Here is a 15,979-nt window from a genome sequence, read left to right as displayed (position 1 = left end):
AGATTTTTGTTACCAAATTCAAATAGACGTCATTAGATTTAAAAATGGTCTCTTTTAAAACATTAATGTAATTATTATTTACCAGTCGGCCTTCCTTCTTGAGTAGTATTTATTTTTTTATATCTACCATCGTTGTATCATAATTTATTACCAATTACTATGTTTTACATATTACATTCTTGATACCAATGATGTAGATAGACAAACAAAATGCATAAATTTAAATATATTAAAAAAGGTATTTTTATTTCACAAATAGGTCATTGTTCTTATAAAATATTATTTTAAAAATAACAGATTGTCCGTTAATAATATTATTAATACTGATTGTTCATTAGATGTAAATAAAAAAAACATACATTACTAGGGAACTAATTATAGTTCTAGTAATCAATATTATAAGTTCTTGTATCTTCTTTAGTATAGTGAATAAATTATTACTATTATTGCTTTTGATACACGTTTAAATAGTAATGTTGTCAAACAAAACAATATTACTTCTTACATATTAACATACAAATAATTATTATGTGCTACAACAACAATTAGGACAATATTTTAATATAACTTAATAAATTGCACATCATTTGACGTTTGTTGGAACATCACAATCCGAACGCGGACATCGATAATAATATAATCAAAATACATTATAATAATAATTATCGTAATTGCAATATGATTGTCTTATTTTTCGTGTAGTATATAAAAATTAAATAATAATACTCGACGGACGCGCTAAAAAAACAAATACTATTATTTTAATAATACTTAAATCATTGCCTAAATTATTAGTGCTATATGTCTATTTTCACCTTAAATTGCAAAGATAGGCTACACAATATGCACGCTTAATAATATTTATTATATACAAAAAAATATATTTACACTATCGCTAAATAAATAATTAAAATTGTCAAGATTGTACTTTCTGTATATAAAAGTACAATCAAAACGTTTAAAGTTATTGGACGGGGTTTACTGACAAAGGTTTGTTTCATCCTTCGCACAGCGGCATTTATTCTAAATCTAAACACTATAATACTTACTAATTACTAAACAGCGAATACTTTAAGAAAATATTCCTACAAAGTGCCTCCGACAAATGGTCGGCGAAAATGAAAAAAAACATAACATAATATAGGCACGACTATTAAGTACTGCGCGTTACGCCGCCGCAGGATAATTATTATAAAACACATAATAATATAGACTATATAATAAATGTAATAATAATACTGTAAACGATGTGGTATATAATTGCAATAATAATCATTAAAAATCGTACGTATGTAAAAAGTAACGTTAAAATGTGATGTAAACGAAAATATATATATTTTTTTAAATGAAATTAAAAAATATTTCATGATATCTATACATTCAACTATTACACAGCAATAACAATTAAAAACAATCTAAACTATAGTAGTAATAATAATGTAGATCTACAGTCAATATTTTGTGATGAGCAAGAAAAAGTATTTTTGTAAAAAAAAAAAAAAAATTTGTAAACAATAATATTTGAACAGAGTCGACGAGAGTCTCGGCCAACTCTGGTACGCGCCGTCCGCTCACGGTGTGAATTGCAATTCGGCCGGTTTGCCGAGCACCGGCGACGACTTCAAGGCGAAGTTGTCGTAGCCGGCGAATTCCAGAAGTGTGGCGTCCTCGCACGGCAATTTGTTGGACGAGCCACTGCCGCCGCCGCCGCCGGACGACGCAGACGACGTGTTGGTCCGGTGGCCGCTGCCGGCCGAAGACGCCGGCGTCACGATGTCCGTTTGCGTGACGGCGCTGGCCAACGACGCCGTCGACTGGTGCATCTTGGCGCTGACCGACTCGCTGACGGTGGCCACTTTGTCTCTCTTTTTCAGGTACTGCGGACAATATACGTATGTAAACAATATAAAACAAAAGCAATCAAAATCGTTGGCAAGGGTTTGTGTCCGTTGCCTGGAAAAGTGAAACAAAAAAAAAAAAAACCAGACACATTTATGTGTACTCAAAATAGAAAATATATCTCTGTCGAGTTATTGTGTAAAATGGTCAGTATTTAAATATTTTAAGTACCTACAAAATTATATTTAAATTCCCCAGTAGGTAGACACAAAAATTAAAAAATAATAATTTTTAAAAAAACGTCCAACATACCCGTTAATTAATTCAATTGCAAAATGTAAATAACAATTTGTGTTCTAAAATATAGTGTCACCTTACATTGTTTTACGCAATGCGTTTTGAAAAAATCAACAGAGACCGGGTTTTTTATTTCCCTAATTTTTGTTTTAAATACATAAATTCATTGGCCACGGCCGTTAACGCAGTTTGAATAATTAATCTCAAACATATTTTTACAGTGACGAATATTGCCAAAAATAAAACGTCAATAATACCTAAATATTATTGTTTCTTAGTACCTATTGTATTTACCGAGTAGTAATGTAAATTTTCTATACATTCATTCGACCTTCGAGATACCGTCATAAGTATTTATATATATATATATTTTTTTTTTTCATACAACTTATCGCTAAACGTGTGTACGCGAATAATAATTAATTTTTGTTTTTTAAATGAGTTCTTGCAAGGTATAGTCGTTAAAACGCAATAATTTCAAATTGTATTTTGGCTTTGATGCAGAGAGAGCCGAGAAGGTTTCGGTTTTATTATGATGTTTTTAATTTTTTTTTCTATTTTCGCATCTGCTCATTCCCATTTTTGCTTTATGTCACTTACTGAGATGTATTTTTAGGACTCTATTCAGTGTAATTTTGTAGATATCTATTAATATGAGGGGGGGGGGGTACTTTAACATAACATACAATTTTTTTTTTTTTTTTGTTGAATAATTAATTTCTATTAAGGAACCCCTGCCCTATAAAAACAAAAATATGGAAACACAGTATTAAATTTCAAGATTGTGAATGTATCAATATTGTCAACAGCTATGGGAAGAACATACTATTTAAAGTATATCGTTGTCTTTAAGGCGATTTATTCTGAACAGTTTTAGTTAATTCCTACACTGTCTTGTTAGTTGTTAGGTCCACACAATTTGTTTGGTATGTTGCCCGCCTTTATTATGGCACTGTACACCACCTGTCTGTTGGAAAACGATACACCGCATCGTGGATAGATATAATAATATTACCAAGAAACCCTGCCCATGTTTACTGGTCACGAAGGTGTTAAAAAAAAAAAAATAAAGATAATGAAAGGAAAAAATAGAGTATTCAAAAACCAAATAACGGGCACTGTCACACCTTATGGAACAATGTCAATAACACTTGGTGTGTCTGACTTGATGATCTTACACAACCAGATAATATGGTAGTCCTAAGAAATGTCACGGGTACACGCCTAAATCACTGTTAAAGCGATGTTGATCGTTACAATGGTTGTTAAGATCTTATTCCGACTTTAACATACAGCACGTTCACAAATTTCAGAAAATGAATCCAACTAGCTGTAGGTACAATATTAAAATATAACCGTTATTAGGACTTTGGCCTTTAAAAACGTGAAAACATAGTAATTGTTAAAACATTGTACCTAGTGAAAAACCCATAGAGAAAATTGTTTTTCAAAACTTGAGAAATACCGCTAAGGAATTCGCATAAAATTGGTATTTTTTGTATTTTTATATCTCGGATAAATAAACTAATAAAATAAAATATGTGATTTTCTACAAAAGAAATTTTCTCTTTTTTTTTTTACCTAGTATTCTGACTTTGGGTCTGCCAATTATTAGACTTAAGTTTAAAAGACTAGTGTTTACCATTTTTTTTTTTTTGACATTATATCTCTAAATATGTAAATAGTAGGTACTTAATTTGAAACTAACTGCTCGTCATGAGCACAAGCACGCGTAGAAAAACAGAAAATTGGGTCCACGGGTGGGTTATTCCTACATGTGGTCCAAAAAAAAAACCATAATTTCATCACTATATGCAACAAGCTATAGCGCTTGGCTATATTTACCTGTAGAGAGGCTAATTTTTTTTTGAAAAACGAATCTTGACCGCCGTTTTTGATTTTCCTAATTCTCTTTTCCCGGCTCCATATGAACGCCAGCGTGACCGATATGAACACCAGGGCGATGGCCACCATCACCGTCATGAATATGATTAGATTCTTGAGGCTCTCCAGCTCTCGCAGGGCCTCTGTGGGAAATGGACAAAAAAAAAATTATATATAAAAAATTCTGCCGGGATCAAAAACCTCTAAACGAGGCTGTTGTTGTTCTACTTGGAAAAATCTATTTGCAATAGTCATTTAAACGCCTCGTCTCAAAACTAACGTCGAAATATTGCAAGTATTATTATAGTTTTTATTAGGTGCATGTATAATTAATTGCAAACCGACTGGCTTACCTTGAACGTCTCTTTCCTTGACATAATGGCGCACGTAGTCGTGAATGTAATCTGCGGCAATGACAAAACAAAAAAAAAACAATTAATTAAATTTCAAAAAAAAAAACGCCATTTTGAGTGATTAGGCTTAAGTACTGTATGGGTTCTGTTCAGGCGGGTCACGCCGAGACGACTGTACGACGGTTTTGATTTCGTTTGTCGTCGGGTTTTATTTTTTGTTATTGTAATTATACAATTTTATTTTTTAATCAGATGGGCGCACGCGACATTCCTAGTAACATCATAGCCGGTGTCCGATTTCGGCCTTAGTCAGCAGCGAGAAGTATATATCACAATAATAAACCAATAACATGTAAACTAGGCGAAAAAATGAATAGTTGATAGGGCACTCAAACACCCTTAGACCGACGTCGATTTGCGTTGGAACAAAACGAAACAAAACAAAAAACCTAATAGAAGCTAAAAAAAAATGTCTGGGTTTGTTTGGTCGAATTCCACAGGAGTTGCCCGGCAACAAGGCACGCCAAAGGTTGGAAAATGGTATGATAATTACAATAATCGACCATGTTAGGTCGAAAGGGGGGAGCCCTAAAAAAAAAAGAAATAAAGGGAAAAGAGGGCACCCCTTCCCTCCTTACCTCACAACCCCCTACAGCCTACAGCCCTATATCTAGAGTATATAGGCTCGCTAAACTGGGTAGTACAGGGTATTAAAGTATCTTAAAGACTTGCTATACGTCACCACTACCGATTATTATTGATACTGAAATAATACTAGAATTTGTAATTTCTTTATAAATATTATTTAAAAAAACTAGGCTTGTTTAAAATGGTATGTTACCAGTAAATTTTCCTATAAAATTATTTGTTTTAGCAAAAAAAATATGTTAAAATAAAATCTTTATTACATTTTTAACAATTGAATTTCAAAAAATTAACTCAAGGGGTAATGTATATTAAGGGATGGTTGGTAAATAGTTAAATAGCAACCTATATAATATATATTGGGATTTACCTATCTCAAAAGCAGAATAATTAAACGATGACTATCGACCAGCCATTATTTTCAATTGCATTCGATTTAGATTGATTTAACTTCTTGGCAATTACCCCTTACAACTGCCCTTATAGATAATATGTTTTTATTTGACTAAATACTTAATATCATTTTTTAAAACTTGTTTTTTGTGTTTCGCTTCTGATTTTAAATTGTGAACCGCATTAGATGTACCCGCATTGGCACAACTAGAGGAAAGCTAAGAAAGTTCAGACTTTTTAAAAAATTGAAAGTACCCTAAGAATTTCAGCAAAAATTATAAACCTTACTTCGGAACTGTTTCTAATTGGTTACTAACATTTTTTTTTAAAGTCCGAACGAGTTTAGAAAGATTGGAACTTTCCTAGCACTCTTCTAGTTGCGCCAATATTTACCCTCGAAAATTCCTCTCTTCTTCAGAAGACAAGAATTCGTATATTTTTAAAATTGTTTAAATAAATTTCATAAATTATCATTATCAAGTATACTCTTATCTATAAATTAATGGTAATAAAAAATAATCAATAAATCTTCTACTAAAAAAAAAAATTAAATATAAAAAAACTTTTTTTTTTAACAGATTATTTGCATACCTATTATTATTTTAATATTTTTTTTTTATACTTTATTGTGGAAATAATATTATGTTAATTCATACCGATCGATTACATGTAACAATATACAGGAAAATAAAACGCGATACGATTTTTCCTATTGTTTCGACACGTCGTTACTAAGATAATAATAATTAATGTAGCCATATAGTGTCATTTAAGTCTCCAGTCTATAATAATAATATGTAACCCACCGACGACATCGATACTTAATCACATAGGCAAAGATGTATTAATAATTAAATAATAGGCGGATATTTTATTTCTCGTTCAAATCACTCGTGGGTTACTCGTAATGACAACCTTAAGGGCTAAGGCTCTTAATTTCTTTTTATCAACATATTGTTTCCACAAAATAATATCGTTACATTATACATTATTACTCATTAGAAAACAATGTTTATGCGTTTATAATTACATATCATATTGACTACAACGGCACGACATGGCCACAGAATGCTGACTGGAGTTTTATCCAATCGATGTATAATTATTATTTTATATAACTGTCGTACACACTGTGTGTACAACCAACTTATTAATTTATTGAAGGAAAACAATAATTAAAGGGCACAGGGGAAAAACGGTAGTGTCACATAATGAAAATTTTAGAGTACAGCAAAAACAAAGTTCATGAATCCCTCTACCTCTTACATAAGAACAAAAAAAATCACATTAAATGCTACTCTAATAATAAATGTATTTACTCAAACAATCTATTGACATAAATAAAAAAAATTATTGGCATAAATTGAAAAAACTATTTGAAGAAAAAAAATGTTCATAATGTGACAGACAACTACCGTTTTTCCCCTGTGCCATTCAATTCAAAAAGTCCACTAATTTCCCTTGAAAATCTAGAAAAATCCCAAAAGAAATTTTACATATAATATTTAAATCATAATATCTTAAAAATAATTGAACTAGTTCCTATTTTGCATGTAATATTCTTTAGATATAATACTATCTTGGTACAGTGAAACTCTCCAGAAAAAAAATCATTAACCCTTTGCCCCATGAGGGGTAGAAACTTTATGTGTAATTTTAGGACAAGGGACATGGTCTGAAATTTAGACTGAACGTAGGGATTAGAATAAACTAAAATAAAAAGAAAGAATAAAATTACATTTTGACCGTATTAAATTTCCATTTTGTATGTGAGAGTGAATTGACAATCGACGGGTATCAGAAAAATGTATGGGACAAAGTGGAGGGGACTGATCATATTAGGACGGTAGATCTCATAGGTCTTCCGGGATTATTCTAACCGAAAATTAGAAAAATCACTATATGTTATAGCCCCACTCTAGATCTACCTTTGGTGTAATTTTCGGACTTTAATCCTTATAAAGGGAAATAATAATTAAAAAGTTTCCACCCCTTTTGGGAGTTGGTTGATATAATTGTTTTTAAAACAGTGCACGTTACACAGAGGGTACTCCCTACTACGACCGTTGAGGACCATAAACCGTGAAGGGCACACACCACGTTGACGGTATTTTTAAATATTCCAAATCACGTTCGTTATAACCCAAATAAAAAATAAAATCGAAGCACGGAGCACGTATGGAAGAGCATGGCAACGATTACAGTGTACAATGCGTTTCTAAACAACAGTGCATACTAAATTAAATGCCTCCGCTGCACTCGAAGGTATGACCTAAAAACCAAATCGCTGTGTATGTAGGTATACAGGAACTAACCAGGAACAAACAAGAACAAAACAAATTTTTTTTCAAAAATCCATGACCATAATGACACGGTAATTACATAATACATTTTCTAACCGACGCTCAGACATTCGACCGGGAGGTTAACGGCAAAGGCATACTGCATACCGTTCTCGTTGGAGAATCAATAGTCGATTTTTTTTTTTAATATATTTTTTCTAAACCCGTTTTGAGACAACTGCCGAAAGAATACAGTCCTCCGTTTTTATTGCGTACAATATGGCGTGTCGGCCAATGCGAATTCCAAGGACATTCTGCTGCTATAATATCGGCTGCCAAACAAAGAACCTGGGTGGACCACGCCGAATTGGGCGCCGCCGCCGCCGGACGATGTGCACAAAAGTGACAAACCAAATATATACAACGATAACACCATATAGCAGCAAAGGCGACATTTGTGTGACGTTAAAACTCCAAACGGGGTATTCCAAAAATTTAGGACCAAGCCAGACAATTATCTAGGACTTAAACGGTGTCGTCTTCGCGTTAGGGCCGGCGTGGCTTTTCTCTGCTGAGTAGTATGTCTTGTTGACTGTTATACGGCGCTATTTATACAACTGGGACACGAATGTTGTCGTTAAAAAAAACGCACTGGAAAACCGCTGGCCCAAATATAAATAAAATAAAACGGTTTTATTAAAGGTCAACCACGAGTAGGTAGATGGCCGAAACTGACGAGTTAGTATTTTGCCGTTCACCTGTCAGCGCGTCGGCCATTTTGTCGTCTTGTGTTTACTCAAGAACGTCCGGACGAGGATAACCTATCCAACATAACCAGAAAGAGATGGATCTGCTATACGCTATTAATAGGACAATGATTTATGTGTTGGCCAATCGAATCGGTCATTTGAGAAACAAGTAATCGCTGTTGATGATACACACAAATCACAGACCTTCTTACACCAAGACGACGTTTAAAGTATAGCTGGAGACTTGCGTTGTCAGCAGCAACAGAGTTAACCCCTTTTCCGACATAATTGTCGTCATTTTTTCACGGAAATAACTTTGGTCTATGATAGGTTAGGTACGTGTCCGGTTGGATTGGGTTGGGTTTGGCTTTCTTGAACTTGCACAACACAAAACTCAAAGTCATGGGATTGTTTTTCGCAAGACCCGACCCGACCCGAACTTAGGCGGAATAACGGCTAATGCAAGACGCCTGCTGCGGACTTACCTTGGCACTGCAGCTCGCATATCTTGGCGTCGTAGTTGTGCGACGTGTCGTTGCAATAAGACAGGCACGGATAGCACTGGAAGTCGTGGTCGGAGCACACGTAGTATTCGGGACACGTCCGCTCGCCGCACTGTTTCCGCAGAGTCAGGCCGCCCACCTGCATGGCTGCAGGACGAATGGCCGGATTTGTAGAGTCCTCCGGTATCGTTACTAATGAAAACAGTCGCAGTTAACGCAAAAACAATATTACAATAAATAAGTCGGCGGGCACGTAATCATTTTTTTTTTTGTTTTTTCAATAAAATTCAGTACGTGACGTTCGGACGGTTTTCGCGGGCGATATTGTGTTAAATTGTGTGTGGTTTTTTTTCTAAACGAGCAATTTATTATTCACTCACCTTACTACTGGTCGGTGGCCGTATCCCGGCGACGGTTAACCGCGGTTGCACTATTACCATCGTAGGTACGTCCACTCGGCTCCGGCGTGTGTACTTGTATATTATGTGTGTGTCGAGGAATGCGTTTCGCGCGTTCTACCTGCTTGCTCCCCCACCTACCGCCGCCGCCGCCGCCGCCGATGGCCGGGCTTAGGTATAGGTAGGTACACAGGATGACTCACCTCGGTTGTTACTTTTTTCTGTTTCGCTTTTCCCCTCCTCTTGTACGACGCTATTGTATTATATATGTACTATAATGATATTATATTGTATCGTCTGATCCTGATATTGTGTTGCCCGGTCGTACCTGTTCGCATCCCGACGACCCGAGGCGGTGGCGGCGGCGGCGCACCTGTTACAGACCAATAAAAGACCGGTCCGATGTTGCCAAGCGAGTGCACGTTATTATTATTATTGTTGTTGTTGTTATTATTATATTTTATACAACGACACGTCGTCCGAGAACCCCGTTTTTTAGCTGTTAGAAAGCGACTCGGGTAACGTCATGCACACTAAGTTAACATGTGTGTATACCTGTTATAATATAATGTATGTTAAAACAACTCTCTCTCCTCTCCAACTCTCACCTCCCGGCGAATTGGCCAATGTTTTGGATACGAGCTCGAAGGGTTGTCAAGGCGACTGGCGAATACTTCTACAACGGCCATAATTCTGAGCCGGTCAAAAGAATAACACACATATTAATATTATACAGCATGATGATGTTAAGGCGCCGAGACTCCAAAACGATCACCACCATAACTATATCGAATATACATAATATGATATAATTGTATAAAAAAAACCGAGTGTGGTCGAGGAGGTCAAAAAAATGATCACAAGACGGTATAAATTTTGAATGCCCGTTGAAATCGTTGTAAAAGAAATATTGTATTTTCACCATTAGGGGTACATACGATTGGGGTTGAATTAACATGCCCTTGTTATCCATGTAATATTGTAATCGACAATATTATAATAAAAATTATATTCGGCTACCTGATGATTCGTTCACAAGTGATTTGTCCAATTTTTGGCGGGCTTCGTCCTTATGTAAACAATGAAAAAATTAGCTTTAATAAATTTAGACCATATCAATTTATTTTCAGGTTAATTTTATAAAAGTTTCAGGACTTGTTTTTAACGCGTACGATTTTTTCTACGAGTAAAAGCTATGTTGGCGGTAAACATGCTTTCTCTGTGACAACTTTCTCACTCAAGTTCGGAACTAGTTCAACTATTCTTAAAAAAAGCTGTAGCAACCATAATTTTATTAGGAAAAATGTGTACAACTTTTGTACTTATAGAAGAAAAAAACCATTTAAAGATTGTACAATAATTTCTAAAATAAAATAATTATTTTTTAAATAACACAAATATTTTATTTAAATCGTAAGCACTTTCAAAAATTTCAATAACGTTTTACTTATGTGCTTTTTATTTAGTATGTATCATCATAATAATTAGAGTATAAAACTTAATGTTACCTAATTATAATATTGTAAAAAATCAGTAATTGTTTGCGTTGAAAATATTAAAACAAAGAAGCCAACATATACATTGCTTTTTTTTCAAACAGGAAATTATTAATAATAGTCTCACGGGGCACCCATATGGAATAATATAAATTATAATAAATTATGAAATAAACAACCAATGGTACAAGGACTAGGCAAAACAGAACTGCTAACACATTACACACAAGTAATGCTGGTAACGAACTAGATCGCCTGGAACCAACAAATATGATGTGTTATAATAGCTGTTACTCGATGTGATTGTTTTGTATCTGGAGACACTAGATTAAAAAGATTAAGTAAAAAATCCAAAATGTCAAACAGACACAAAAAACTGTTTTTTGGTAAACACAAAGTAAACATCTGAAAATATGTACTTTTTTTTGGATTGGAGAAATATTTAATATTGTGTTTTTACTTCAACTTTATAGGTACTTATTTCATATTTTTATTTTAGACACTCGCAGATGGCCGAATTAATCCTTTACCTAAATAAAATATGAAAAATACGGCAAAACAAAAAGCAAAAGCGTTTCAAACAATATATAATAATATTTAAATGAAAGTAAAACTAATAAAAAAAAAAAAATTACAATCAACTTATAATCGACAGGTTTAATTATAATTATACTTATGTTATTACTTAAATCCGATCAAAACTAATATTATTTTATATTAGACTTAATTTCCTCTTCGCGGATAAATGAAACTATCGAATATTTATCTTATTTATACTTTTTCGATAGATCCTCGAAGAGTCCTTCGTAATTTTGTAGAACATTAACTTATATTAAAAAATTCTATACAGTGGAAAATTGTTGTCCGACAAGTGAGCCTCTAACAGTTGGATAAACAGGTGGTTAAAAAAACATAATATATACCAGGTATATTATAATACCTATATAATGTTAATCAACAGTATTATAATAATATAGTAAATTCAACGGGCGTATTTTTATTGTATTGTTCGTTTGGATTTATAAAAAATCATCATTAAGTAATTGTTGAATTTTTCTGATTAAGAACCGGTTCGAGGGCGAAAAATTGCAGCATGAACGCCGTATAAGCTATAACGGTTCCCGATTCCTGTATATTGTTTACAAACAAATATATATATATATATAGGCATATCGTACCCCTAGAACATATAAACGGCTTAAGTCAAAAAATGTAAATTTTGAGTTGACTCCGCTACTGGTGTTATCTACCCCTTGCACTATTCAGTTTCTTCCTACCATCTTTTTTTCACCACTAGTTATAAGTGCCTTTTCAGGTGTCATTCAAGTGCATTAGCTCCTAAAACTTTTAATTCCATTTTCTCAAGAATTATATTTTTTCAGTTATGCCGTTTGTATTCTAGGGGTGCGATATATTATAATGTATATTGTAGATTGGACGTTAATAAGTGAGGAAATATTTTGAAAAAAAATACATACGGCATATAATAACGCTATGTTCACGTTCACCAAATTGAATATATTGAATCGCGATTTTATTGATTTGAGCTGAGCTTGGAACAGAACGATCTGGAAATATCAAAAAAAAAATTAATAGCTATACAATTTAAAAAATATGAAGTGTACTTTTTTTACTGTTCTTTTACCCAACCGTATAATTTGTCTGTAGAATAATATTTTTATAACATTATTGTTACCTCGGGCATTAATCTTCGGCGAGCAATCGGATTCAACAGTAAGGTCAGGTTACTCAGAGATAAACTAATCGGTGATATCTGCAAAATAAAAACAAAATTACGGTCTTCAAGCTTATAAACGTCGTCAACGGTTAAGCTAATGGTTTTGGCTTCGACGCGTAGCTGAGAAGGTATTGTTTATCACAATGATGTGTTTTTATTTTGTATATAAATCCACGATATCTTCTAAGCCGAATTCTTCGTGTAGCAATTTGATAGAATACCTTAAAGATACTTTAATGAGCCAACCATTTTAAAAAAGTTCACCTCTTCCCCTTAAAAACTGACAAAAACACCCAACAAATTTACATATTTTCCAATTCAAAGCTACGGCCTTCTAACTTCTTAAAAATAGTCCAATTAGTTTAAATTTGTATGGAATATTCTTTAGACACAGTACCGTCGATATATGTTGACAAATCGAAAAAATATCAAAAAACCTTTCTCCCAAAAACGGTTAAATTTTTTTCTTTATTTCGCTTTTTTAGATCTTGTGTTCTCACGTTCAGTAGATTACTGTCAAAATTAAACAATAGCAATATTGAATATCTGTGTTCAACAAACACATTTATGGTGTATTAAAACTTTTATCATCTATAGTTTTGCATCTATACGTTTGTTTCAAATGGTTTAATCACTTTCAATTGTAAGAATTCTCCAAAACACGTGATCTCCCTACTAGCAATATGTTCCGTCCCCACTGTGTGCCTCTCTCACTCTGGATTTACAAAAAATAACTAGTTTTTTATAACAAATTGGGTTGTTGTCACCAAAATGTTTTTGACCATTGTCTGTTCAAAATGTTTGTAACAAATTTCAGTATGATCAAAATCTGTCCCAGATGTGCCTACTAACCCCTTCTTATCAGTTCTCTTATGAAATGTTCAGCTAACATTAGGAGTGGGCGAGATTGCCGTAAAACACGTTCATGATTCATATGTTTCTTCTCGAAGAAAACGGAATTTATTTTTATTTCTAGATAAACATTATAATTTATATTCAACGACTCCTTGAAGTCATCTACCTCTTTCGTTACGTAGTATTCGCAGACGTGCAAGTACAACACCCGGAATATCCTAGTCAAGATGTAGCCCACGTATACCGCTATGGTCTCATAATCGATATTGTCCTTTTTGCCCCAGACCACAATGGTCACGTCGAATGCAATGCTGTACAGGAAGACCACTATCCGGAAACCGCTGTCGACCAGACACAGCAAAACCGGAAGCTGAAAAACGCGATTGACCCGCTTGAACATGTCCATGCAGGCCCGGTGAACGGACCGGAGGTCTTGGATGTCGGATGCGCTGAACGCGGGTATGCCAAGGCGCGTGGGTCCGCCGGCTTTGGTGGTCATCCAGCATTTCCACCGCGGACGTTCGGCTTTGTCCAGCAGACCTTTGATCTGCTGGTGAAGTTTACCGAGGCGCATGTACAGCGAGATGCACATCAAGTAGAAAAACTGTTCCAGCATGATGCACGCCAAGTTCGATAGCGGCACGTGCAACCAGTAGAACTTATACGTCCGATGACTTCTCCTGTAACCGAAAACTAACTTGAACATGGATCACAGGAAATTCGATATCCAGAAAATAATCGTATGCGGTATGGCCACATAGAATTGTAGAAATGAACAATTGTAAAATGTAAGGAGAACACCCCAAAAGGAGGAGGAAAATCGCACTAGCATTGCATTCCTAGGTTGCCAAGTGTAAATTAATCAACCGGTATCAAAACAATACTTGTTCAATATTGTTGATTACAATGTGTGGTTAACAACGACAACACATTACTGGGATAGACAAATGATCAACCTTGATTTCATCACTCAATAATAGTTTCTAAAGTCCTGTGAATACACTGACTTCATTATGCTCCATGCTCACTATGTGGCCGACCCAACTGTGCTAGCTTTTTTCATAGAGATTAATTTTAGAGAATTTAGTTTTTCCTGGGTTCATTATTTCTGGAATCGTTTAAAAAATTTATAATTGAGTAGACTGGAATACAAAATCACACGATTTAAAAAAAAAATTGTAAATGAACACATCATTATGCTATAGGATTTTTTTCGAGAAATCCGAAACTGTTATCAGTTTGTTTTTGAATACACACCAAAACAGGCCAGATTTAGATTTGAAAGTAATTGGTATGACAACCGATTTGGATTGGAAAACCGTGATTTTTGGATCGTGTGACACGTTTGATTTCAGCCTACTCGATCAATACTCTTTCACTGACTTTTGGATCAATATAAAGTACATGGCCACTTCGTATAGGACCAACATGACCACGGAAAAAGCCGAGAAGTACTGCTCGGTCACCGAAACGTCGTCGAGACGGCACAGATGATAAAAGCAATCGTTGACGAGCTGGTAAACTGACGGCCTGAAGAACTGCAATTGGCACACCAAAGTTGTGGCACTTTCGCTGAACAACATGTAAACGTAAATGGCGTCGATGTTGAGCACGCGGGACGTTAAGTTTTTGTTCTTGATCGGCGAACCGTTCGATGATAACGACATTAGGGATATCTTGATCACGGCTATGGTTATTTTCCAATATAGCAACAAAAAGACCGCTTTGAACGTGACGCCTATCCAGTGCACGCGAAACCCGTCGCAATGTTCGAAGCACGGGAATGCGCCCAGGAAGTAGCCGCACACTTGCAACGGCTTGTATAGCTTCATGACGACAACAATGGTGGGAATAAAAAAAAATTGACAAAATTCGTTCACCGAGTTTTTACTGCGGACACCTTCAGAGTTGGAGCGCATCCATTCAGACTAATGTGCCCGACGCCGTTTCATTGAACTTGCCACAAACCGAAAAACCTTTCGAAGTTGTCAATAATCATTTCCATTCCAATACAAAGCATTCGATCTAAGTGTGCCTACTAAAATATTCATGTATCGACGTGAGTGCCGCTTTTTTACTCGACTGTGGAACAAGGAATTTAATGCGTTTATTACAATACACGCCTGTAGAAAGTTTAACAATATAAATGTCATCGTTGAAAAACACAAATTCAATACAAAAACCGATGGACACATAACCATAAGAGTGCTGTAATAACCAACAGTACACCCGAGACCGTCCGAATCATTATGTCAATAATTAATACACAATAGCAAAGTACCTATGACTAATATACAGGTCCATTCATAGTATTCCAGTTACAGCAATATTTTCGATCGAAAATCGAATAACAACCTATGTGTAGTCGATTCATCTATGGAAATGAAAAAGCACTTGAGTTTCAATATGAAACAAAAGGGGTTTTTTTTTTGCCTAGATGGAACGGTTTCTTTGACAGAATTTTCTCAACTGTCTGTAGGTGTTGAAAATCCTGATGAATGCATATCCTTCTCGCATTAAAACCAAAAGATTTTATTGAGTAGAGTC

The 15,979-nt window shown here is 34.7% G+C and overlaps 2 protein-coding genes across 2 annotated transcripts; both read right to left on the bottom strand.

The window, feature by feature from the left end:
- Nucleotides 1–286: 286 nt before the first annotated feature.
- On the bottom strand, nucleotides 287–9,468 carry LOC126839295 (protein grindelwald). Its single transcript, XM_050574530.1, has 5 exons — nucleotides 9,326–9,468; nucleotides 8,928–9,137; nucleotides 4,374–4,424; nucleotides 3,982–4,163; nucleotides 287–1,877 (listed from the first exon to the last, which is right to left on the bottom strand). Exons 2-5 carry the CDS (start codon nucleotides 9,088–9,090, stop codon nucleotides 1,572–1,574), a joined length of 702 nt encoding a protein of 233 aa, XP_050430487.1. The 5' UTR covers nucleotides 9,091–9,137; nucleotides 9,326–9,468; the 3' UTR covers nucleotides 287–1,571.
- Nucleotides 9,469–11,874: 2,406 nt separating this feature from the next.
- On the bottom strand, nucleotides 11,875–15,264 carry LOC126840729 (uncharacterized). Its single transcript, XM_050576653.1, has 5 exons — nucleotides 14,816–15,264; nucleotides 13,599–14,112; nucleotides 12,536–12,613; nucleotides 12,318–12,407; nucleotides 11,875–11,967 (listed from the first exon to the last, which is right to left on the bottom strand). The coding sequence occupies exons 1-5, from the start codon at nucleotides 15,262–15,264 to the stop codon at nucleotides 11,875–11,877; spliced, it is 1,224 nt and encodes a 407-aa protein (XP_050432610.1).
- Between the last annotated feature and the right edge of the window lie 715 nt (nucleotides 15,265–15,979).

The sequence above is a fragment of the Adelges cooleyi genome, unplaced genomic scaffold (assembly GCF_023614345.1).
Source record: "Adelges cooleyi isolate 19-005CV unplaced genomic scaffold, UGA_ACOO_1.1 ACOO_flye_CR_arks_rails_tigmint_CR_PRNA_108, whole genome shotgun sequence".
Classification (NCBI taxonomy): Eukaryota; Metazoa; Arthropoda; class Insecta; order Hemiptera; family Adelgidae; genus Adelges; species Adelges cooleyi.
Note: the sequence above shows the minus strand (reverse complement) of the source record. Positions and strands in the feature narration are given on the sequence as shown.

Bases quoted from the DNA above. Each gene is read 5' to 3' on its own strand.
- LOC126839295 (XM_050574530.1), bottom strand. From the start codon at position 9,090: ATGCAGGTGGGCGGCCTGACTCTGCGGAAACAGTGCGGCGAGCGGACG. The intron at 4,164-4,373 runs GTAAGCCAGTCG...CATTTCCCACAG, and splicing joins CAAGGAAAGAGACGTTCAAG to AGGCCCTGCGAGAGCTGGAG. The intron at 1,878-3,981 runs GTAAATATAGCC...TATTGTCCGCAG, and splicing joins AAAAATTAGCCTCTCTACAG to TACCTGAAAAAGAGAGACAA.
- LOC126840729 (XM_050576653.1), bottom strand. From the start codon at position 15,264: ATGAAGCTATACAAGCCGTTGCAAGTGTGCGGCTACTTCCTGGGCGCA. The intron at 14,113-14,815 runs GTCAGTGAAAGA...TTTCGGTTACAG, and splicing joins TACTTTATATTGATCCAAAA to GAGAAGTCATCGGACGTATA. The intron at 12,614-13,598 runs GTAGATGACTTC...TTTATTTTGCAG, and splicing joins AATACTACGTAACGAAAGAG to ATATCACCGATTAGTTTATC.